Source organism: Plectropomus leopardus, chromosome 7 (assembly GCF_026936395.1).
Source record: "Plectropomus leopardus strain MGB_pleo_1.0 chromosome 7, ASM2693639v1, whole genome shotgun sequence".
Lineage (NCBI taxonomy): Eukaryota > Metazoa > Chordata > Actinopteri > Perciformes > Serranidae > Plectropomus > Plectropomus leopardus.
This window is the reverse complement of record NC_142182.1, coordinates 31,878,579-31,902,794: the sequence shown is the minus strand read 5'-3', so window position 1 is coordinate 31,902,794 and position 24,216 is coordinate 31,878,579. Positions and strand designations below refer to the sequence as shown.

The 24,216-nt window shown below is 36.0% G+C and overlaps 2 protein-coding genes across 8 annotated transcripts in view; one reads left to right on the top strand and one right to left on the bottom strand.

Moving 5' to 3' along the window:
• rab3il1 (RAB3A interacting protein (rabin3)-like 1) overlaps positions 1 to 24,216 on the top strand; it is a 42,217-nt gene that overhangs the window by 5,608 nt on the left and 12,393 nt on the right. For 3 of the 7 annotated variants that reach the window (XM_088080511.1, XM_088080510.1, XM_088080509.1), the window contains 11 exons: positions 854 to 1,037; positions 1,159 to 1,254; positions 3,208 to 3,285; positions 3,560 to 3,796; positions 3,961 to 4,080; positions 5,380 to 5,508; positions 5,599 to 5,711; positions 5,932 to 5,955; positions 6,827 to 6,926; positions 7,005 to 7,071; positions 7,213 to 10,208. In XM_088080511.1, coding sequence (XP_087936637.1) covers positions 854 to 1,037; positions 1,159 to 1,254; positions 3,208 to 3,285; positions 3,560 to 3,796; positions 3,961 to 4,080; positions 5,380 to 5,508; positions 5,599 to 5,711; positions 5,932 to 5,955; positions 6,827 to 6,926; positions 7,005 to 7,071; positions 7,213 to 7,298 — 1,234 coding nt within the window. In that variant the 3' untranslated portion in view covers positions 7,299 to 10,208. Of the gene's footprint in view, positions 1 to 853; positions 1,038 to 1,158; positions 1,255 to 3,207; positions 3,286 to 3,559; positions 3,797 to 3,960; positions 4,081 to 5,379; positions 5,509 to 5,598; positions 5,712 to 5,931; positions 5,956 to 6,826; positions 6,927 to 7,004; positions 7,072 to 7,212; positions 10,209 to 24,216 lie in introns of those variants that run through there. The other 4 variants (XR_015777086.1, XM_088080512.1, XM_042496008.2 and 1 more) reach the window with 4 other exon arrangements.
• Positions 10,343 to 24,216, bottom strand: part of epx (eosinophil peroxidase) — a 37,925-nt gene continuing 24,051 nt past the window's right edge. Inside the window, exon 17 of the mRNA XM_042496009.2 lies at positions 10,343 to 10,968. Within this exon, the coding sequence (XP_042351943.2) occupies positions 10,911 to 10,968 (58 nt within the window). The 3' untranslated portion in view covers positions 10,343 to 10,910. The remainder of the gene's footprint in view (positions 10,969 to 24,216) is intronic.

Sequence of the window (24,216 nt, the reverse complement as noted above, 5' to 3'; positions counted from 1 at the left end):
ATTCCTTGTAAGTAAAAACCTACATGGCAATAAACATTATTCTGACTCTCATACAGTCTCAACGGCCCTGCAATGAATACTATGATCAATTAATTATGTTGGCTGATGCACTTGCCGATATTATCTTATGGCAGATATCAGTTTTTTTTTTTAAAACATTGGCTATAAATGGGTTAGATGAAATATTAGGACCACTTGTGGAACACAAAACTGCAGCCTCTCAAAAACTGGATATAATCTTAATATTGGTAGGATTGATACATTTTAGCTAGGTGTACCTAAATGAACAGCTGAATGTACTGGATGTTGTATGATCATTATCATTATTCCATCCATATCAATCAATCAATAAATCAATCAATCAGACTTTATTTGTATAGCACTTTTCATAAGCACATAGGTAAAAAAAAGCAAGACTTTGTAACTAATTAAAGAACTAAATAATAGTTGCAAATGCACGATAAACCTATAGATAAAAAGATACAAATAAATAAATATAAATCTATAGATAAAAAGATACAAATAAATAAATACGATGTTAACAATAATTAAATAAATAAATAAATAAAATACTAATAGTAGATAAAAGGTAAATGAAAGGATAACAGCACAAATTATACTATATAAAAATGTCAATAAATAAATAGTTAAAGTTTAATTAAAAGCCAAGCTAAAAACGTAGTTAAGTCCTTCATCAAAATGTTGTTGTTGATGATGATGATGATGAAATTTAATGTTTGGTATGACAGTTATCGTAGGCTAAACTGTCTTCATAACAACCCAGTTTCAGAAGTGAACATGAAATCTCTGTGTCCTCTCACTAACAATACTGATTATATTTTTGCTTGTGAAGGTTGGTAGATCTGGATCCAGAGCCAAACTCCAGAGTGGAGGGAGGAGGCCAAGACGGGCCCACCTCGGGCAAGGACCATGGCGACCTCTCCCGGCTTCGTAGCTCCTCGCTGGAGATCCGAGAAAAAGAAATTCGAGAAAAGGGCTCGGAGATCCTCAGGGAACAGCTGGATGCTGCAAAGAGGGTGTTGTAACCTACTTTATGCTAACGCACACAAAGCATTGTGTGACCTGAAAAAAAGCTGACAATGCCAATGTCCTTCCCTGTTGAATGTGGTTGTGACCTTTTTTTCATTAACACTTTAGGAACTGAAACTAAAGGACAAAGAGTGTGAGCGTCTGTCGCAGGTCAGGAATCAGCTGGAGCAGGAGCTGGAGGAGCTCACTGCCAGCCTGTTTGAGGTAAGCTGTAATCATTGCTCTCTGCTGACCGTCATTTTGACAGGTAGGCCCCCTTGATGGGGGAAGGTATGTGATGCGTAATATTGGAGCTTTCCACTATAGAGAAACAACATAATTTGGTATGAGAGTTCACTAGAATAAACCCCTTCAGTTAGAACAGTTTGCACATATCAGCATTTTATGATATTATCAGTGGATAAAATCAGGTCAAATGACTGTGTAATGTGAAAGAGGTTGCTTGAGTGATGAACTCACAGAGAATTTGTGCACCCCATCCGCTGTACGGTGAGTTTTGGCGTCATGAAGCTCATACTTGTTTTTCTGGTCCTAACTAATGTATATATGTCAAACATCAGAAAATAGTAAAAAGTAGTCATCGTGGGTTCCTAGATGTCTAGTTTTGTCTAACAGTGAAAGGGCCCTGACACACCAAGCTGATGGTCGGGCCATTTGTCGAAGTCAGACTGTTGGTGAGTGCACTAGTTTTGGGGATGGGGTGTCCTGCACTGTTAGCACTAGTCGGTCACTGACAGGCTTTCTTTTGGCCGATTCATTATGTTGAATTGACGTTGGAGATGGCGGTCAATCAATGAATGAAATCACTCTGATGGGCAGTTCAGCTCAGTGCATGAGAAGAGGACAGAGACAAGGAAAGCAAACAAAGGGTTAAATTAAAGAGGGCATGAGATCAAAACAAACTTGTTTTATCAGGAAAGATAATTTCCAGCCATTTAGCTCTTCATCAGAAATGGTTCATAAGTGTTTGTGTCATTGTTTGCTGGCGCAGGGTGAATTTCTTTTGTTTTTTTTAACACATCTGGCTGTGTTGTTTATGTGCTAACTGGCTAATAAGAGTCTTGAATCTATCCTGTTGGGCTTTCAGTTAGAATACAGACTACTGCAGCCAGCTGATCTGAAGCTGTGTTTCCTCTCACATAGGCGTAGAACTGATGTGCAAGATGGATGTGGCTGTAGTCTTTGTGGTGTACTCATGTGCATTGTTGGCTGAGACACAGGCAATGTGAGGCGATGCAATAGTCGGCCTATGTTCTTTGATATTGGTTTGGTGTGTCTTAACCTTAAAACCCAGATATTTTCAATTTACAATGATGTTAAATTGAGATGTCATCAAATCCTCACTTTGGGAATCTGGAACCAGTGAATGTTTGTTCTATGTAATTTGTTTGTATCTATTAGACTATGAAATATATAATTAGGACGTTCATTTTTATTGTATAGTATGTGCAAAAGAAGGCATAAAAATGCTACAGTATAGAATTCCATAAGAAATGTCATAGTATAGTCTGGCATTAAATACAATTATCATAGTATAGAATGCCATGAAAAATGTCATTTTATGGCATCAAAAACATCATGGTATAATTTGGCATTAAGAGGTGCCTGGTGGCTCAGTGGATAGAGTGGCGCCCCATATACAGAGGTTGTATCCACGCTGCAGCGGCTGTGAGTACGATTCCAGCCTCGACTCTGTGCTGCATGTCATCCCCTCGCTCTCTCCCCCTTTCACTCTTAAACTGTCCTGTCCATTAAAGGCAGTAAAACCCCAAAAAATAATCTTAAAAAAAAAAGTTAGTAAAAATGTCATAGAAAACTGTCATCAGTACTTTTATAAAAATGTAATAGTATTGTATGTTATAGAAATTCCCAAAAATTGTGATATTCAGTACTCTTGTACCTACATGTATTCAGTGATGAATGAACAAAAGCTTGTTGTGTGTTGTTGGGATATTCTAGATGTTTTGTTTCCAGCTTGTTTTGCTGTCCAAATGTCCAAAAATCATTTATTACTGGGTTTTTTTTTAAGATTTTCCATTCACCATTAGTGGATTATCAAGAACATTTTGATTTCAGAGATTTCAGATTTTCTTTTTTAAAATCACGTAAGGATCATCATCAGACCTTGTGTTAATGTTTCGATCTTCATCACAAAAGGAAGCTCACAAGATGGTGCATGAAGCGAACGTCAAACAAGCAGCAGCGGAGAAACAGCTGAAGGAGGCTCAGGGAAAGGTGTGTGAAGTTTTTTCTCTGTTTTTTTTACTGCAGTTTGAAAATCAATCTGGCGTTACATGACCTGAGTGATGTTCACAAACCTCTGACCCCAAAAAAAGTCCTTCATAGCTGCTGAACTTTTTTTGTATTGAACTGATTTGTCTTAAAAATGGCAGCTGCTGTTCTAAGTTTTTCTTTTAGGCCCATTTGATGTCAGATTTTCCTACCATCATCAGACTTCTGTCACTTTCACAATTTTTGTCTCTGTGCTTTTTCTGTGTCTGGCTCCCAGATTGATGTTCTGCAGGCAGAGGTGACGGCGCTCAAGACGCTGGTGTTGACATCAACACCTTCTTCACCAAACCGCCAGCTGCATCCACAGCTGCAGACTTCAGGAACCAGGGGAGCGCACAAACATGTCGGGGGCCACGTCCGCAACAAGAGTGCCAGCGGTGGCTTTCCATCCCCACCTGGAAAACCAGAGCCCTCCTCGGTTTCCATTCAGCCTGCGGCCAAAGAGGACCGAGAGGTAACCTGAATGAAGTGTGTACATGTACCGCTCTTCTCCTTGGTGCATTTCTCAGTTTCTTCCTTCCTGTTTCCAGTCACTCATTTGCTTTTTCTTTTCTCTCAGTACTAACATCTTCCCCACTTGTTCTTCCTCTCTGTGTCTGGTGTCTCCACCTCTCTCAGCCTGCTGTTCCTGCTCTCCTCTCTCTGATACTCTGCCTGGTTCCTGGCCAGTCTGTCAGTGCGTCCTTTGACCGTTACTGGCAGGAGCGGGGGGAGGGGCTGGGCACTGACAGCAGACAGGTAACAGCATCCCTTCAAACAGGCCTCATTAGTAGCTGCTGGCAGTTGGATCTGCTTTCTGTAATTGTTTTTATGGGACAATGAGCACGTTATTCCTGCCCCACAGAAGAAAATGACAATAATACACCGCATCTCTTGGTTGAAAGATATTTTCAGTCTGAAAATCATCAGTCTGTAATTGTCCAGAAAGACAAACTAAATGTGTGGCGTCTCTTTTCAAAGTGGCTGTAAGACTTGATGCTGATTTTTTAAAAAATCGTTATTCCTTTTTAAAGCATTAATTAGTGCATCACATTTATGGTTGATTTGAAGCTCCACAATGTTATTAGTCTCCGACTGTTTTGGGAAAGAGTCTGTCATAACACTTGACTGTGAAAGTATGATGCTGGTGCTCTTGAAGCAGCTTAGAGGGTGCAGCAGGTACAGAAGCTTCACTTTGAAGATTTAGGGAGGTGCGGGTAGCCAGGTGAATGCACTGTATCCTTACGCCTCACTCTCTGTCTTTCAGCCTGAGTTCACCCAGAGCTGCAACTATCTGAGGACACTTGTTCTTGCATTTATGTCTTTTTAAAGTCACGTTCTCTGTCCCTCCTCAATTTAGTTGTTTTGTTTTTTTGTCTTGAAGAGTATGTGTGTAGATCAGAGAGAAGAAAAACGGTGAAGTTTCTCCTTATGTGTTTGATGCCACTTGATTTCAAAATCAGGTTTTAGATCTAAAATCTCCTGTAGTCAGAGCCCAGCTTTAGGAAGTTCACCTGTCTCTAAAAATGTGATTTTATCTTGTCACTTGAACGCTTTTGTTATTTAAAAGGGTTATTTAGGGTGGAGGGGTGTCACTGCATGTAGTTGATGCATTGAACAGACAGTTAAATAAATGAGTGTGATGGAAATGGCTTTTGGAGCAGGATTTGAAAAGATGTCCTATAAGTAGTTGGGAAGATTAGAATTATACTCAAGAAAAAGGGGCAAATATTTTTGGAGGCTCATGATAGGGACTTTATTTTATGGGGAGATTTATCTTTTATATTGTTTCTTTATTGCACTGCTACATGTATGGACAAATAAATATATTAGATTTGCACTTTATAGACTTAAGAGTATGTTTTGGATTTTTTGGGTTATTTATTTATTTTTCATTATTATTAGAATTTTAATTTGTGTTCAGTGCTTAAGATGGCGTATTGTTAAGGTTTGCAACCAAGACCAATAGTGTATGTATGTATTTGTTGTGATTAGAAAAAGCAATAAAAACTGTTCATCATAACAAAAGAGAGAGATAAAATGCTGTTTTTTTGGCAGATGGACTCTGTTCTGTATGCAGAGTTTTTGATGTGGAAGGAGAATCCGAGTGTAGAGCGCTCCTCCGCCTTCTTGAGTCGCATCTACAGAGAAGACATCGGGCCCTGCCTCTCCTTCACAAGATCTGAGGTCAGACTCTCTCTACTTCTTCACATTAACACAGCTGCCTTTGTCATATTTCTGTGTTTGAATGATGTTATCGATTGCTGTTCTCCACAGCTGTCGCAGCTGGTGCAGAGCGCAGTGGAAAACAACTCTTTGACTATCGAGCCTGTGGCCATGTCAGCGTTACCAATGGTTAAAGCCTCAGCTATCGAGTGTGGTGGCCCAAAGTGAGTTATCACGTCTACGTATTAACTAACATCCTGTCCTCTCTCACACCATTCACTGCTAAACAATGGCCAAGACATCACTGAAATTCCACTCCTCTTTGGTTTTGTATTCTCCTCTGATGATTAGTGGGGTTTTTTTGTCTCACAGCACAACTAAGAGGGATTTAATCAAGGGGCACATTTTTAATCACTGTCTGATTTAAAATCTTTTTTTCCCCAGTGGCTTTAGGGCAGCGATAGAGACGTAAGTCCTTTCTGGAACAATCACCCGTTCAGCTTTTCACTAACACAAAGTACTGTGGCATGAAATGAAGTCTGCCTTTACAGACATCTGAAAACAAATCTGTAAATGAATGAGTTCTGCATGTGTTTGGATTGATGTTAACCTACCTTTTTCTCTTCCAGTGACTAACTCTCTCTGTTTGTGCACTGTTTATGTTTTTTGCTGTCTCTCTATTAAAATGTATTTGCACCTGGAATCTGTTGTCACTTATGAAAGTGTGCAGGATTTAGGGGGATTTATTGGCATCTAGCAGTGAGGATTGAAGAATACAATCAGCTGAAACTTCTCCAGAGGTCTCTTCCTCAAACAAACCTGGTGATGGAAACTAGGGGTGGGGGAAAATTGATACAATATAGCCTAGTACTGCAATATTTTTCTTTGACAATATTGTAGTCCACTAGATTTGTTTTTCTGCAATAAAAATGAATGCAGTGAGATGAACAGACTGCAAACTTTATCTTTTTTTTCCGTTGGGGTCATAATCTGAAAATATCATGATAACATCGTATCATGGGGCTTCTGGTAAATCCCTACCCCACCTTAAAGCCGTATCTTTTACCTTGAGAAATCCATGTTTTTCTGACGCTCTTGTCACGGAAGGGCTGTTAACTAACTACGGTTCTTATTTTCAGGTGATTATATGTTAAAGAAAACATACCTATTATATTCAGTTTTTGCCAGTATATCCCTAAGTCCTACACACTGGACCTAAAAGTCTTAATTCAAAGTGTCGTCCTTAAACCTGATGGGATGTAAGTCATGTTTGCTGTGATAAACTGATGTGTGTATTCACGTCTTAAAGCCGTCTGACAGCTGATCTTTCTGTTTGTAGAAAATGCGCATTAAGCGGCATGTCACGCCTCTGCAGGCATCGCATTAAACTTGGTGACAAGGGGAGCTACTATTACATCTCTCCTTCCAGCCGAGCACGGGTAACTATCACTGAATGTCAGTAATCTTCATGAGACATGCTGCTGTTACTTCATGTCATCCTTACTTTTCTTTTCTAGATCACAGCTGTTTGCAACTTTTTTACTTACATCCGCTACATCCAGCAGGGCCTGGTGAGACACGATGGTAAATTAACTCTAACATGTTTCTGAAATATTATGTAATTATCTTAGAATGAGTCTGTTTTTTTTGCTTCTTGATTTGCCAACAAGGTTTTTATTGAAGCAGCTGACATGTTGTATCTTTTGTTGTTGTCTCGTTGTCCAGCGGAGCAGATGTTCTGGGAGGTGATGCGTCTGCGCAGAGAGATGACTGTGGCCAAGTTAGGCTTCTACCTCACTGACCAGGGCTAGAGGACCTGACAGTCCACTGAAACCCCCAACAGGACGGTGTGATCCCAGCACCTTAATTATGTAAGGTCAGGGTTAAACTGTGGTAACAAACAGGTCTTGGATCAGTTTTGTAGCAGAGGTTTTACAGCAGTAGTGCTGCAGCAGAGCTCAATCAACAAGGGAAGCAGAAAATGTTCCACTTTATGCAATAAGTTAAACCAGCACAGCTAGAAAGAAGAAAAAACAACATGATTTTAAAGATAGTGTTGTTCCCAGATATGTAAAATATATTTTTCCGTTATACGGCCGGCCTCCGGTATTTCTCCACTGTAAGGAGAATTGTTTCTGTTTCTGAACCTCCCCGGTGGAGAAAACACAACCTCTCATGTTAATACAAATAGACAACTATGTATCACGTTCCAGACATTAGTCTTTTAAAGATGAGCACAGTGCATGAAAGCAGTGTAGAGAGTGTAGTTGGTCTCTTACCTCAAGTACTACATACTTATATACACTATGTAATGTAATAGTTCTACTGTGAGAGCTATAATATTCATCACTTTTACATAATGCTCACAAGCATCTATTTTAAGAAATGCTTCACACATAAAATGACCATTTATATATTAATTACTCATTGTGTGTTTAATCTTGAATTTAGGGAGAAAACATTTTTCTTGCGTGCCTCAGCAATGAATGGAGAATCTAAGAAAGGCGAAAATTATTCATGAATAATGTAAACAGGGAAAACTTCAGTTATCCAGTCGTATGCACAGTACTTCCCAAACACAAGCTTTTCACTCAAACAAAAGAGCGTAGTAGTTTGCTTGGGCACGCATGTGCATTTTAATGCTGTGCAACAACATTTTTTGCGTTGTGTTACTCGCTTGTGGACGGCCGCTGGAGTATTTTGGAGCATTTTCAGTTAGTGAAATACATGCAGGCTCAGTGTCCTGAAGCAGAGTGAACCAAGACAACTTATCAGACTGTCACGGCAGCACATTACACGCCCTCCGCTGTTTACTTTCCACAGTAAAAGAGCAAGACCAACTTTTTATTCAGAGCATTTTTTTAACAAGCAACTTAACAAAAATAGCTTTCACTAGGTACAGGCATATTTTCAAAACTTACCATGTAACTTTATAAGCTTTGCTCACTGATCTCTGAGCCTGATCTGTATTTGTTCTGTCTCTGTACAGAACTGACGCTGAGTGCAGCTCAGTGTGTCCACAGACAGCGACATTGTTCGTCCTTCATTTCTGAATATCAGTAACATCATCAGAATCTCATCTAGATCTTAACACTGATAGGCTATCGCAACACAGCGTCATGCAAAATTGTCCCTCCAGTTGAAAAATTGCGTGATGGCGCGAAGATGCGTAATATGTATTTTCACGTCCATCGCGGTGCATTCACCACATCCATCACGCTGCCTGGCATGAATTTGCGTCTGTTTGCGTCTTTGCATTGACTTTGTATGTAAACTCAATGTGCAAAATGCTGTCAACGTGTTCAGTGTGAACCCACCATAACCCTGCTCAAGCAGCGCTCATAGGCACGTGCTGCTTGTAGGCAAAAGTGTTTTAAATGGTAAGGTTTCAGTTAAAATGCATGTGATTAAAAACTACTGAGCACACGACTGGATCAATGAGACTTGGAGTTTACTGCACGAGCTGTGTGAGACTTTGTATATGGATGTTTTGATACAGTTTAATTGTTGTTTAACACAATCCCCATATACATCAATTCATCAATTCATCAGTATTCTTAGTTTTTGGATTTTCCGTGGAGGCATGCCAGAAAAACTTCAGAAAAAGTTTTCTTCATAAAGTCAAGGTAACACAAAGTGGCAAACTCCATTACTGAAAAAGGATGCCGAGATGGAGTACCAAAAACTGCAGCCCCTCTAATGTCCTCTTCACTCAGTCACCATAGACCCCGATGTTAAAATGCCCAACTTTAAAGCAGAAATAACATGTTTACAGCCTGGCACAAAAACTTTGGTCTTTAGTTAATTTCAACTTTAATGACAACGTCACAGGACTTTCCCCTTCATGACTGTAAACTCACCTTTTTACATTTTGGTAATGCTACACTTTGTACACTTTGAGTGACAGGCTGTCTGCCATAGTGTTCTCTACATCTCAGTCAGACTGTTCCCTCGCTCCTCCATCCCCTAGTCCAAATATGGTCACTTGTGGACCAAAAAAACGAAGATGATGATGTCTGAAATGCGGAACTCAAGGCTTCAAAATAGCACTTCACAAACGTCACTATCTATGGGTAACAGGCAGTGAGTAATTAATGTATCAATCGTCATGTTGTGGGTGAAGCATTTTTTTCAGTTTTTTTATTCAAACACAGGAGGCTTTTTGTCTCGGCATGGCCTTAATTTTGTTGATGCACTCTTGCACTTCTACCTGTTCTAGATGCCTTGTATAAACACACAAATGAAACAGCCACAGCCTGTTGCAAAAGCTTCATGTTAGTCTGGCCTGTACTTCATAATCAGAAAAATTGTTGATGACTTAGTTATGAAACCTCTAAGCTAAAAACAGTGACAGTTTTACAATATAGACAGAAAACAAACAAGCTTTAATCCAAGCGAATGCAATATGCACAACGGTAGCTTTGCACGTCTGCAATGAAGAGTATATACATACAGTAAAAGCCATAAATGACTTTGCATGAATGCAACACATAGCCATATTATGCAATGTATATTGGTTGTACCTCATAATATAGATTTATTATTATGAAAAGACAATTTGTTTCAGAAAATGGTCTGTTGAAGGTAAAAATGAAGAATATTGTGTCAGAAAGTGCAATAACTGCTTCTTAGCCTTCGGTAGGGCTTTGAGGTTCAAACCTCAGTGTACTGGTCTTTAAAACACTCCATTAAAGACGAGGCATTGTAGCCTCACAACACCACCTTTGCACTGTGTGTGATTTATGGGTCTTGTTTAAACAAATCTGATTGGAGATAAATGGATCGGTTTGACTTTGATGTTGGCTCTTTGTGATGTTTAGACCAAAGTTTGTGAACGCTGACTCATCACTGTAATTCATTTTAACACAATCAGATGACACAGAGACCTATTTCTCGACACCGATTTGGCTTTAGATTAAGGTCGTTGCCAGGAACAGCCTGTTTACCCTGATACAGAGCGCTCTGATACAGTTACCTAATAGGTTAGTGAGCGGGAACAGGAATATTGAGACGATATCCCGCTCAGAGGGGCTTTATGGCATGAAAATCTGTTTTTGGAGCAGACATTCCAGTAAGATTTTAGTTTCCGGATTGAAAGGACCTTTGTAAACTTGTTATTCTGTGCTCATGGCCTCATTATACAGATTACAACCTTAATAAGTAGTTTGACTTCTAGTGAATGACTGAGACTGGTCAGTGACATAATGTGTAGTAAGGGGACAAAACATGCAGTATATAGATGTATACAGCATAGATACAAACTGTGTAGTTACAACAAGGGTTTTATTCTCAAGCCCTGGTGTTACACAGCTATTATAAATGACCAAGACAAAATATTTCACTACTATAGACAGAAAATACTTATGACAGTGAGATTGTTTTCATGTAAGATACTTTAGAAACACATTCCAACAACACAACTCTTAACTTTTCCCTTGACAACATCCAGCTTGGACCACCTCTTCTTTCTTAGGAAAATATCTGCAAAAGACACATTTAGTTCTTTACATTTCACTTAAAAAGTACTTTTATGTTTGATTATTTTTCAGGAATAAATTAAAAATGCATAGAATTGACATTAGGAACATTAAAGATATACTATGCAGGATTATCTGTTATTGTTTGTAAAAGTCCATCAGCAAATGGATAAGTATGTTTTTATAACAAACTATTATATGGCATTTTTAGAAATATTTTTATGACTTAAAGAACCATGACATGTGTATGCTATTTTTATGTTGTGCTATAGGATGTTATTTTGTATATTTTCATGACTTGACTATACCATCTTTATATGTTTATGCTTTACTATACTATACTTTACTATATGCATATGACACTGACATTTTAAAAATATTTTATACCATACTGTGATATGACATCTTTTCGATGACTTTTATGGCATATAATCTTTTGACAATTTGTATTTTCATGGCATATTTTGCAGTGACATGTTTAGGAAATTTTTTAAATAATATATATATATTTTTATGTAAAACTACTCTGTGACGTATTATGTATTACTATTACATTTTTGATATATTTATGGCATATCATACTAAAACATTATACATTAAAGTAATACATGAGTAGTATAACAGGAGTAAAAACTGTCCAAAAAGTAAATATTTTGAGCGTTTTAGGCAAAAGTTTAATCTGGCAAAAAAAAAAGCCATACTAGCACAGGGAAAAATGGTCAAAAAAGTGATGCCTTTCAAATACTGAAAAAAGTCATAGAATAGCATGTTGAGGTTATTTATAGTATAGCCAGTTGAAAAAAACTGTCCAAAATGCAAATATTTTGGGTGTTTTAGGCCAAAGTACAGTTTGGTGAAAACGGGAAAAATGGTCAAAAAAATGATCGCTCCTAATATTGGGAAAACTCATAGAATACCATGTTTAGGCTGTTAACAGTATTACCAGTTGAAAAAATGTCCAAGAAGTCAATATTTTGAGCGTTTTAGGCCAAAGTTTATTCAGGCCAAAAAAGCCATACTATAGCACAGGGAAAAATGGTCATAAAACTTTTGAAAACCATCATAGAACAGCATGTTGAGGCCGTTTATAGTATAGCCTGTTGAAAAAACTGTCAAAAAGTAAATATTTTGAGGGTTTTATGCAAAAATACAGTTTGGTGAAAAATGGTCAAAAAAGTGATCCCTCCAAATGCTGAAAAAAGTCATAGAACAGGATGTTGAGGCCATTCATGATATAGCGAGTCGAAAGAACTGTCCAAAAAGCAAATGATTTGAGCGTTTAAGGCCAAAGTTTATTCAGGCAAAAAAAGCCATATTATAGCACAGGGAAAAATGGTCAAAAAAGTGATCCCTCCAAATGCTGAAAAAAGTCAAAGAACAGCATGTTGAGGTCGTTTTTAGTATAGCCTGTTGAAAAAACTGTCCAAAAAGTCAATATTTTGAGCGTTTTATGCCAAAAGGTATTCAGGCAAAAAAAGTCATACTATAGCACAGGGAAAAATGGTCAAAAAACTGATCCCTTCAAATATTGGAAAAACTCATACAATGACATGTTTAGGCTGTCAACAGTATTACCAGTTGAAAAACTGTCCAAAAAGTCAATATTTTGAGCGTTTTATGCCAAAAAAAGCCATACTATAGCACAGGAAAAAATGGTCAAAAAAGTTATTGCTCCAGATATTGAAAACCATCATAGAACAGCATGTTGAGACCGTTTATAGTATAGCCAGTTAAAAAAACTGTCCAAAAAGCACAATGATTTGAGCGTTTTAGGTCAAAGTTTACTTTGGCGAAAAAGTCATACTATAGCACAGGGAAAAATGGTCAAAAAAGTTATTGCTCCAAATATTGAAAACCATCATCGAACAGCATGTTGAGGCTGTTTATAGTATAGCCTGTTGAAAAAACTGTCCCAAAAGTCAATATTTTGAGCGTTTTTTGCCAAAGTTTATTCAGGCAAAAAAAAAAAAGCCATACTATAGTACAGGGAAAAATGGTCAAAAACGTTATTGCTCGAAATGCTGAAAAAATCATAGAACAGCATGTTGAGGCCGTTTTTAGTATAGCCTGTTGAAAAAACTGTCCAAAAAGTCAATATTTTGAGCGTTTTATGCCAAAAAAGCCATACTATAGCACAGGAAAAAATGGTCAAAAAAGTTATTGCTCCAGATATTGAAAACCATCATAGAACAGCATGTTGAGGCCGTTTATAGTATAGCCAGTTAAAAAACTGTCCAAAAAGTCAATATTTTGAGCGTTTTGGCCAAAGTTTATTCAGGCAAAAAAGCCATACTATAGCACAGAAAAAATGGTCAAAAAGGTGATCGCTTCAAATATTGGAAAAACTCATAGAATGACATGTTTAGGCTGTCAACAGTATTACCAGTTGAAAAACTGTCCAAAAAGTGAATATTTTGAGCATTTTTGGCCAAAGTTTATTCAGGCAAAAAAAAGTCATACTATAGCACAGGAAAAAATGGCCAAAAAAGTTATTGCTCCAAATACTGAAAACCATCATAGAACAGCATGTTGAGGCCGTTTATAGTATAGCCAGTTAAAAAAACTGTCCAAAAAGTCAATATTTTGAGCGTTTTTGGCCAAAGTTTATTCAGGCAAAAAAAGCCATACTATAGCACAGGGAAAATGGCCAAAAAGTTATTGCTCCAAATATTGAAAACCATCATAGAACAGCATGTTGAGGCCGTTTATAGTATAGCCAGTTAAAAAACTGTCCAAAAGTCAATATTTTGAGCGTTTTGGCCAAAGTTTATTCAGGCAAAAAGCCATACTATAGCACAGGAAAAATGGTCAAAAAAGTGATCCCTCCAAATGCTGAAAAAAGTCAAAGAACAGCATGTTGAGGTCGTTTTTAGTATAGCCTGTTGAAAAAACTGTCCAAAAAGTCAATATTTTGAGCGTTTTATGCCAAAAGGTATTCAGGCAAAAAAAGTCATACTATAGTACAGGGAAAAATGGTCAAAAAACTGATCCCTTCAAATATTGGAAAAACTCATACAATGACATGTTTAGGCTGTCAACAGTATTACCAGCTGAAAAAAAGTCCAAAAACTCAATATTTTGAGCGTTTTTGGCCAAAGTTTATTCAGGCAAAAAAAAGCCATACAGTAACACAGGGAAAAATGGCCAAAAAAGTTATTGCTCCAAATATTGAAAAAAGTCATAGAACAGCATGTTGAGGTCGTTTATAGTATAGCCAGTTAAAAAAACTGTCCAAAAAGTGAATATTTTGAGCATTTTAGGTCAAAGTTTAATTTGGCGAAAAAAGTCATACTATAAGCACAGGAAAAAATGGCCAAAAAAGTTATTGCTCCAAATATTGAAAACCATCATAGAACAGCATGTTGAGGCTGTTTATAGTATAGCCTGTTGAAAAAACTGTCCCAAAAGTCAATATTTTGAGCGTTTTTTGCCAAAGTTTATTCAGGCAAAAAAAAAAGCCATACTATAGTACAGGGAAAAATGGTCAAAAACGTTATTGCTCGAAATGCTGAAAAAATCATAGAACAGCATGTTGAGGCCGTTTTTAGTATAGCCAGTTAAAAAACTGTCCAAAAAGTCAATATTTTGAGCGTTTTATGCCAAAAGGTATTCAGGCAAAAAAAGCCATACTATAGCACAGGGAAAAATGGTCAAAAAAGTGATCCCTCCAAATGCTGAAAAAAGTCAAAGAACAGCATGTTGAGGTCGTTTTTAGTATAGCCTGTTGAAAAAACTGTCCAAAAAGTCAATATTTTGAGCGTTTTATGCCAAAAGGTATTCAGGCAAAAAAAGTCATACTATAGTACAGGGAAAATGGTCAAAAAACTGATCCTTCAAATATTGGAAAAACTCATACAATGACATGTTTAGGCTGTCAACAGTATTACCAGCTGAAAAAAAGTCCAAAAACTCAATATTTTGAGCGTTTTTGGCCAAAGTTTATTCAGGCAAAAAAAAGCCATACAGTAACACAGGGAAAAATGGCCAAAAAAGTTATTGCTCCAAATATTGAAAACCATCATAGAACAGCATGTTGAGGCCGTTTATAGTATAGCCAGTTAAAAAAACTGTCCAAAAAGTGAATATTTTGAGCATTTTAGGTCAAAGTTTACTTTGGCGAAAAAGTCATACTATAGCACAGGGAAAAATGGTCAAAAAAGTTATTGCTCCAAATATTGAAAACCATCATCGAACAGCATGTTGAGGCTGTTTATAGTATAGCCTGTTGAAAAAACTGTCCCAAAAGTCAATATTTTGAGCGTTTTTTGCCAAAGTTTATTCAGGCAAAAAAAAAAGCCATACTATAGTACAGGGAAAAATGGTCAAAAACGTTATTGCTCGAAATGCTGAAAAAATCATAGAACAGCATGTTGAGGCCGTTTTTAGTATAGCCTGTTGAAAAAACTGTCCAAAAAGTCAATATTTTGAGCGTTTTATGCCAAAAGGTATTCAGGCAAAAAAAGCCATACTATAGCACAGGGAAAAATGGTCAAAAAAGTTATTGCTCCAAATATTGAAAACCATCATAGAACAGCATGTTGAGGCCGTTTATAGTATAGCCAGTTAAAAAAACTGTCCAAAAAGTCAATATTCTGAGCGTTTTTTGCCAAAGTTTATTCAGGCAAAAAAAGCCATACTATAGCACAGGGAAAAATGGTCAAAAAGGTGATCGCTTCAAATATTGGAAAAACTCATAGAATGACATGTTTAGGCTGTCAACAGTATTACCAGTTGAAAAACTGTCCAAAAAGTGAATATTTTGAGCATTTTTGGCCAAAGTTTATTCAGGCAAAAAAAAGTCATACTATAGCACAGGAAAAAATGGCCAAAAAAGTTATTGCTCCAAATATTGAAAACCATCATAGAACAGCATGTTGAGGCCGTTTATAGTATAGCCAGTTAAAAAAACTGTCCAAAAAGTCAATATTTTGAGCGTTTTTGGCCAAAGTTTATTCAGGCAAAAAAAGCCATACTATAGCACAGGGAAAAATGGTCAAAAAGGTGATCGCTTCAAATATTGGAAAAACTCATAGAATGACATGTTTAGGCTGTCAACAGTATTACCAGCTGAAAAAAAGTCCAAAAAGTCAATATTTTGAGCATTTTAGGTCAAAGTTTACTTTGGCGAAAAAAGTCATACTATAGCACAGGGAAAAATGGTCAAAAAAGTTATTGCTCCAAATATTGAAAACCATCATAGAACAGCATGTTGAGGTTGTTTATAGTATAGCCTGTTGAAAAAACTGTCCAAAAAGTCAATATTTTGAGCGTTTTTTGCCAAAGTTTATTAAGGCAAAAAAAAAAAAAAAAACCAAACTATAGTACAGGGAAAAACGGTCAAAAAAGTTATTGCTCGAAATGCTGAAAAAAAAAACAGTATGTTGAGGCCGTTTTTTAGTATAGCCAGTTAAAAAAAAATGTCCAAAAAGTCAATATTTTGAGCGTTTTAGGTCAAAGTGTACTTTGGCGAAAAAAGTCATACTAAAGCACAGGGAAAAATGGCCAAAAAAGTCATTGCTCCAAATATTTAAAACCATCATAGAACAGCATGTTGAGGCCGTTTTTAGTATAGCCTGTTGAAAAAACTCTCCAAAAAGTCTATATTTTGAGCGTTTTATGCCAAAAAGTATTCAGGCAAAAAAAAGCCATACTATAGCACAGGGAAAAATGGTCAAAAAAGTGATCGCTTCAAATATTGGAAAAACTCATACAATGACATGTTTAGGTTGTCAACAGTATTACCAGCTGAAAAAAAGTCCAAAAAGTCAATATTTTGAGCGTTTTTGGCCAAAGTTTATTCAGGCAAAAAAAGCCATACTATAGCACAGGAAAAAATGGCCAAAAAAGTGATCGCTTCAAATATTGGAAAAACTCATACAATGACATGTTTAGGTTGTCAACAGTATTACCAGCTGAAAAAAAGTCCAAAAAGTCAATATTTTGAGCGTTTTTGGCCAAAGTTTATTCAGGCAAAAAAAGCCATACTATAGCACAGGGAAAAATGGTCAAAAAAGTGATCCCTCCAAATGCTGGAAAAAGTCATAGAACAGCATGTTGAGGCCGTTTATAGTATAGCCTGTTAAAAAAACTGTCCAAAAAGCCAATGATTTGAGCGTTTTAGGTCAAAGTATAGCTTGGTGAAACAAGTCATACTATAGCACAGGAAAAAATGGTCAAAAAAGTGATCCCTCCAAATGCTGAAAAAAGTCATAGAACAGCATGTTGAGGCCGTTTATAGTATAGCCTGTTGAAAAAACTGTCCAAAAAGTCAATATTTTGAGCGTTTTTTGCCAAAGTTTATTAAGGCAAAAAAAAAAAAAAAAAAGCCAAACTAAAAAAAAGGGAAAAATGGTCAAAAAAGTTATTGCTCGAAATGCTGAAAAATTCATAGAACAGCATGTTGAGGCTGTTTTTTAGTATAGCCAGTTAAAAAAAATGTCCAAAAATGAATATTTTGAGCGTTTTAGGTCAAAGTGTACTTTGGCGAAAAAAGTCATAGTATGGCACAGGGAAAAATGGTCAAAAAGGTGATCGCTTCAAATATTGGAAAAACTCATAGAATGACATGTTTAGGCTGTCAACAGTATTACCAGCTGAAAAAAGTCATAGAACAGCATGTTGAGGCCATTTATAGTATAGCCTGTTGAAAAAAACTTTCCAAAAAGTCAATATTTTGAGCGTTTTTGGCCAAAAGTTATTCAGGCAAAAAAAGCCATACTATAGCACAGGGAAAAATGGCCAAAAAAGTGATCGCTTCAAATATTGGAAAAACTCATACAATGACATGTTTAGGTTGTCAACAGTATTACCAGCTGAAAAAAGTCATAGAACAGCATGTTGAGGCCGTTTATAGTATAGCCTGTTGAAAAAAAAGTCCAAAAAGTCAATATTTTGAGCGTTTTTGGCCAAAGTTTATTCAGGCAAAAAAAGCCATACTATCGCACAGGGAAAAATGGTCAAAAAAGTCATTGCTCCAAATATTGAAAACCATCATAAAACAGTATGTTGAGGCCGTTTATAGTATAGCCAGTTAAAAAACTGTCCAAAAAGTGAATATTTTGAGCATTTTAGGTCAAAGTTTACTTTGGCGAAAAAAGTCATACTATAGCACAGGGAAAAATGGCCAAAAAGGTCATTGCTCCAAATATTTAAAACCATCATAGAACAGCATGTTGAGGCCGTTAATAGTATAGCCTGTTGAAAAAACTGTCCAAAAAGTCAATATTTTGAGCGTTTTATGCCAAAGTTTATTCAGGCAAAAAAAGCCATAGTATAGCACAGGGAAAAATGGTCAAAAAAGCGATCGCTTCAAATATTGGAAAAACTCATACAATGACATGTTTAGGCTGTCAACAGTATTACCAGCTGAAAAAAAGTCCAAAAAGTGAATATTTTGAGCATTTTATGCCAAAAGTTATTCAGGCAAAAAAAAGTCATACTATAGCACAGGGAAAAATGGTCAAAAAAGTCATTGCTCCAAATATTGAAAACCATCATAGAACAGCATGTTGAGGCCGTTTATAGTATAGCCAGTTAAAAAACTGTCCAAAAAGTGAATATTTTGAGCATTTTAGGTCAAAGTTTACTTTGGCGAAAAAAGTCATACTATAGTACAGGGAAAAATGGTCAAAAAAGTGATCCCTCCAAATGCTGAAAAAAGTCATAGAACAGCATGTTGAGGCCGTTTATAGTATAGCCTGTTGAAAAAACTTTCCAAAAAGTCAATATTTTGAGCGTTTTTGGCCAAAAGTTATTCAGGCAAAAAAAGCCATACTATAGCACAGGGAAAAATGGTCAAAAAGGTGATCGCTTCAAATATTGAAAACCATCATAGAACAGCATGTTGAGGTTGTTTATAGTATAGCCTGTTGAAAAAACTGTCCAAAAAGTCAATATTTTGAGCGTTTTTTGCCAAAGTTTATTAAGGCAAAAAAAAAAAAAAAAAAGCCATACTATAGTACAGGGAAAAATGGTCAAAAAAGTTATTGCTCGAAATGCTGAAAAAATCATAGAACAGCATGTTGAGGCCGTTTTTTAGTATAGCCAGTTAAAAAAATGTCCAAAAAGTGAATATTTTGAGCGTTTTAGGTCAAAGTGTACTTTGGCGAAAAAAGTCATAGTATGGCACAGGGAAAAATGGTCAAAAAGGTGATCGCTTCAAATATTGGAAAAACTCATACAATGACATGTTTAGGCTGTCAACAGTATTACCAGCTGAAAAAAGTCATAGAACAGCATGTTGAGGCCGTTTATAGTATAGCCTGTTGAAAAAAACTTTCCAAAAAGTCAATATTTTGAGCGTTTTTTGCCAAAGTTTATTCAGGAAAAAAAAAAAAGCCATACTATAGTACAGGGAAAAATGGTCAAAAAGGTTATTGCTCGAAATGCTGAAAAAATCATAGAGCAGCATGTTGAGGCCGTTTTTAGTATAGCCAGTTAAAAAAACTGTCCAAAAAGTCAATATTTTGAGCGTTTTTGGCCAAAGTTTATTCAGGCAAAAAAAGCCATACTATAGCACAGGGAAAAATGGTCAAAAAAGTTATTGCTCCAAATATTGAAAACCATCATAGAACAGCATGTTGAGGTTGTTTATAGTATAGCCTGTTGAAAAAACTGTCCAAAAAGTCAATATTTTGAGGGTTTTTTGCCAAAGTTTATTAAGGAAAAAAAAAAAAAAAAAAAGCCATACTATAGTACAGGGAAAAACGGTCAAAAAAGTTATTGCTCGAAATGCTGAAAAAATCATAGAACAGTATGTTGAGGCCGTTTTTTAGTATAGCCAGTTAAAAAAAATGTCCAAAAATGAATATTTTGAGCGTTTTAGGTCAAAGTTTACTTTGGCGAAAAAAGTCATACTAAAGCACAGGGAAAAATGGCCAAAAAAGTCATTGCTCCAAATATTTAAAACCATCATAGAACAGCATGTTGAGGCCGTTTTTAGTATAGCCTGTTGAAAAAACTCTCCAAAACGTCTATATTTTGAGCGTTTTATGCCAAAAGGTATTCAGGCAAAAAAAAGCCATACTATAGCACAGGGAAAAATGGTCAAAAAAGTGATCGCTACAAATATTGAAAACCATCATAGAACAGCATGTTGAGGCCGTTTATAGTATAGCCAGTTAAAAAAAACTGTCCAAAAAGTGAATATTTTGAGCATTTTAGGTCAAAGTTTACTTTGGCGAAAAAAGTCATAGTATAGCACAGGGAAAAATGGTCAAAAAACTGATCCCTTCAAATATTGGAAAAACTCATACAATGACATGTTTAGGCTGTCAACAGTATTACCAGCTGAAAAAAGTCATTGAACAACATGTTGAGGCCGTTTATAGTATAGCCTGTTGAAGAAAACTTTCCAAAAAGTCAATATTTTGAGCGTTTTTTTGCCAAAGTTTATTCAGGCAAAAAAAAAAAAAGCCATACTATAGTACAGGGAAAAATGGTCAAAAAGGTTATTGCTCGAAATGCTGAAAAAATCATAGAACAGCATGTTGAGGCCGTTTTTAGTATAGCCAGTTAAAAAAAACTGTCCAAAAAGTGAATATTTTGAGCGTTTTAGGTCAAAGTTTACTTGTTTACTTTGGCGAAAAAAGCCATACTATAGCACAGGAAAAAATGGTCAAAAAAGTGATCCCTCCAAATGCTGGAAAAAGTCATAGAACAGCATGTTGAGGCCGTTTATAGTATAGCCTGTTAAAAAAACTGTCCAAAAAGCCAATGATTTGAGCGTTTTAGGTCAAAGTATAGCTTGGTGAAACAAGTCATACTATAGCACAGGAAAAAATGGTCAAAAAAGTGATCCCTCCAAATGCTGAAAAAAGTCATAGAACAGCATGTTGAGGCCGTTTATAGTATAGCCTGTTGAAAAAACTGTCCAAAAAGTCAATATTTTGAGCGTTTTTTGCCAAAGTTTATTAAGGCAAAAAAAAAAAAAAGCCATACTATAGTACAGGGAAAAATGGTCAAAAAAGTTATTGCTCGAAATGCTGAAAAAATCATAGAACAGCATGTTGAGGCTGTTTTTTAGTATAGCCAGTTAAAAAAAATGTCCAAAAATGAATATTTTGAGCGTTTTAGGTCAAAGTGTACTTTGGCGAAAAAAGTCATAGTATGGCACAGGGAAAAATGGTCAAAAAGGTGATCGCTTCAAATATTGGAAAAACTCATAGAATGACATGTTTAGGCTGTCAACAGTATTACCAGCTGAAAAAAGTCATAGAACAGCATGTTGAGGCCATTTATAGTATAGCCTGTTGAAAAAAACTTTCCAAAAAGTCAATATTTTGAGCGTTTTGGCCAAAAGTTATTCAGGCAAAAAAGCCATACTATAGCACAGGAAAAATGGCCAAAAAGTGATCGCTTCAAATATTGGAAAAACTCATACAATGACATGTTTAGGTTGTCAACAGTATTACCAGCTGAAAAAAGTCATAGAACAGCATGTTGAGGCCGTTTATAGTATAGCCTGTTGAAAAAAAAGTCCAAAAAGTCAATATTTTGAGCGTTTTTGGCCAAAGTTTATTCAGGCAAAAAAAGCCATACTATCGCACAGGGAAAAATGGTCAAAAAAGTCATTGCTCCAAATATTGAAAACCATCATAAAACAGTATGTTGAGGCCGTTTATAGTATAGCCAGTTAAAAAACTGTCCAAAAAGTGAATATTTTGAGCATTTTAGGTCAAAGTTTACTTTGGCGAAAAAAGTCATACTATAGCACAGGGAAAAATGGCCAAAAAGGTCATTGCTCCAAATATTTAAAACCATCATAGAACAGCATGTTGAGGCCGTTAATAGTATAGCCTGTTGAAAAAACTGTCCAAAAAGTCAATATTTTGAGCGTTTTATGCCAAAGTTTATTCAGGCAAAAAAAGCCATAGTATAGCACAGGGAAAAATGGTCAAAAAAGCGATCGCTTCAAATATTGGAAAAACTCATACAATGACATGTTTAGGCTGTCAACAGTATTACCAGCTGAAAAAAAGTCCAAAAAGTGAATATTTTGAGCATTTTATGCCAAAAGTTATTCAGGCAAAAAAAGTCATACTATAGCACAGGGAAAAATGGTCAAAAAAGTCATTGCTCCAAATATTGAAAACCATCATAGAACAGCATGTTGAGGCCGTTTATAGTATAGCCAGTTAAAAAACTGTCCAAAAAGTCAATATTTTGAGCGTATTATGTCAAAGTTTACTTTGGCGAAAAAAGTCATACTATAGTACAGGGAAAAATGGTCAAAAAAGTGATCCCTTCAAATATTGGAAAAACTCATACAATGACATGTTTAGGCTGTCAACAGTATTACCAGTTGAAAAAAAGTCCAAAAAGTCAATATTTTGAGCGTTTTTGGCCAAAAGTTATTCAGGCAAAAAAAGCCATACTATAACACAGGGAAAAATGGCCAAAAAAGTTATTGCTCCAAATATTGAAAACCATCATAGAACAGCATGTTGAGGCCATTTATAGTATAGCCTGTTGAAAAAACTGTCCCAAAAAGTCAATATTTTGAGCGTTTTTTGCCAAAGTTTATTCAGGCAAAAAAAAAAGAAAAAAGAAGCCAAACTATAGTACAGGGAAAAATGGTCAAAAAAGTTATTGTTCGAAATGCTGAAAAAATCATAGAACAGCATGTTGAGGTTGTTTATAGTATAGCCAGTTAAAAAAAAATGTCCAAAAAGTGAATATTTTGAGCGTTTTAGGTCAAAGTTTACTTTGGCGAAAAAGTCACACTATAGCACAGGGAAAAATGGCCAAAAAAGTTATTGCTGAAAAAATCATAGAACAGCATGTTGAGGCCGTTTTTAGTATAGCCAGTTAAAAAAACTGTCCAAAAAGTGAATATTTTGAACATTTTAGGTCAAAGTTTACTTTGGCGAAAAAAGTCATACTATAGCACAGGGAAAAATGGTCAAAAAAATGATCGCTCCAAATATTGAAAACCATTATAGAACAGCATGTTGAGGCCGTTAATAGTATAGCCTGTTGAAAAAACTGTCCAAAAAGCCAATATTTTGAGCGTTTTAGGTCAAAGTATAGTTCGGCGAAACAAGCCATACTATAGCACAGGGAAAAATGGTCAAAAAAGTGATCGCTTCAAATATTGGAAAAACTCATACAATGACATGTTTAGGCTGTCAACAGTATTACCAGCTGAAAAAAAGTCCAAAAAGTGAATATTTTGAGCATTTTATGCCAAAAGTTATTCAGGCAAAAAAAAGTCATACTATAGCACAGGGAAAAATGGTCAAAAAAGTCATTGCTCCAAATATTAAAAACCATCATAGAACAGCATGTTGAGGCCGTTTATAGTATAGCCAGTTAAAAAACTGTCCAAAAAGTCAATATTTTGAGCGTTTTAGGTCAAAGTGTACTTTGGCGAAAAAAGTCATACTATAGTACAGGGAAAAATGGCCAAAAAGGTCATTGCTCCAAATATTTAAAACCATCATAGAACAGCATGTTGAGGCCGTTAATAGTATAGCCTGTTGAAAAAACTGTCCAAAAAGTCAATATTTTGAGCGTTTTATGCCAAAAGGTATTCAGGCAAAAAAAAGTCATACTATAGTACAGGGAAAAATGGTCAAAAAAGTGATCGCTTCAAATATTGGAAAAACTCATACAATGACATGTTTAGGCTGTCAACAGTATTACCAGTTGAAAAAAAGTCCAAAAAGTCAATATTTTGAGCGTTTTTGGCCAAAAGTTATTCAGGCAAAAAAAGCCATACTATAACACAGGGAAAAATGGCCAAAAAAGTTATTGCTCCAAATATTGAAAACCATCATAGAACAGCATGTTGAGGCCATTTATAGTATAGCCTGTTGAAAAAACTGTCCCAAAAGTCAATATTTTGAGCGTTTTTTGCCAAAGTTTATTCAGGCAAAAAAAAAAGAAAAAAGAAGCCATACTATAGTACAGGGAAAAATGGTCAAAAAGTTATTGTTCGAAATGCTGAAAAAATCATAGAACAGCATGTTGAGGTTGTTTATAGTATAGCCAGTTAAAAAAAAATGTCCAAAAAGTGAATATTTTGAGCGTTTTAGGTCAAAGTTTACTTTGGCGAAAAAGTCACACTATAGCACAGGGAAAAATGGCCAAAAAAGTTATTGCTGAAAAAATCATAGAACAGCATGTTGAGGCCGTTTTTAGTATAGCCAGTTAAAAAAACTGTCCAAAAAGTGAATATTTTGAACGTTTTAGGTCAAAGTTTACTTTGGCGAAAAAAGTCATACTATAGCACAGGGAAAAATGGTCAAAA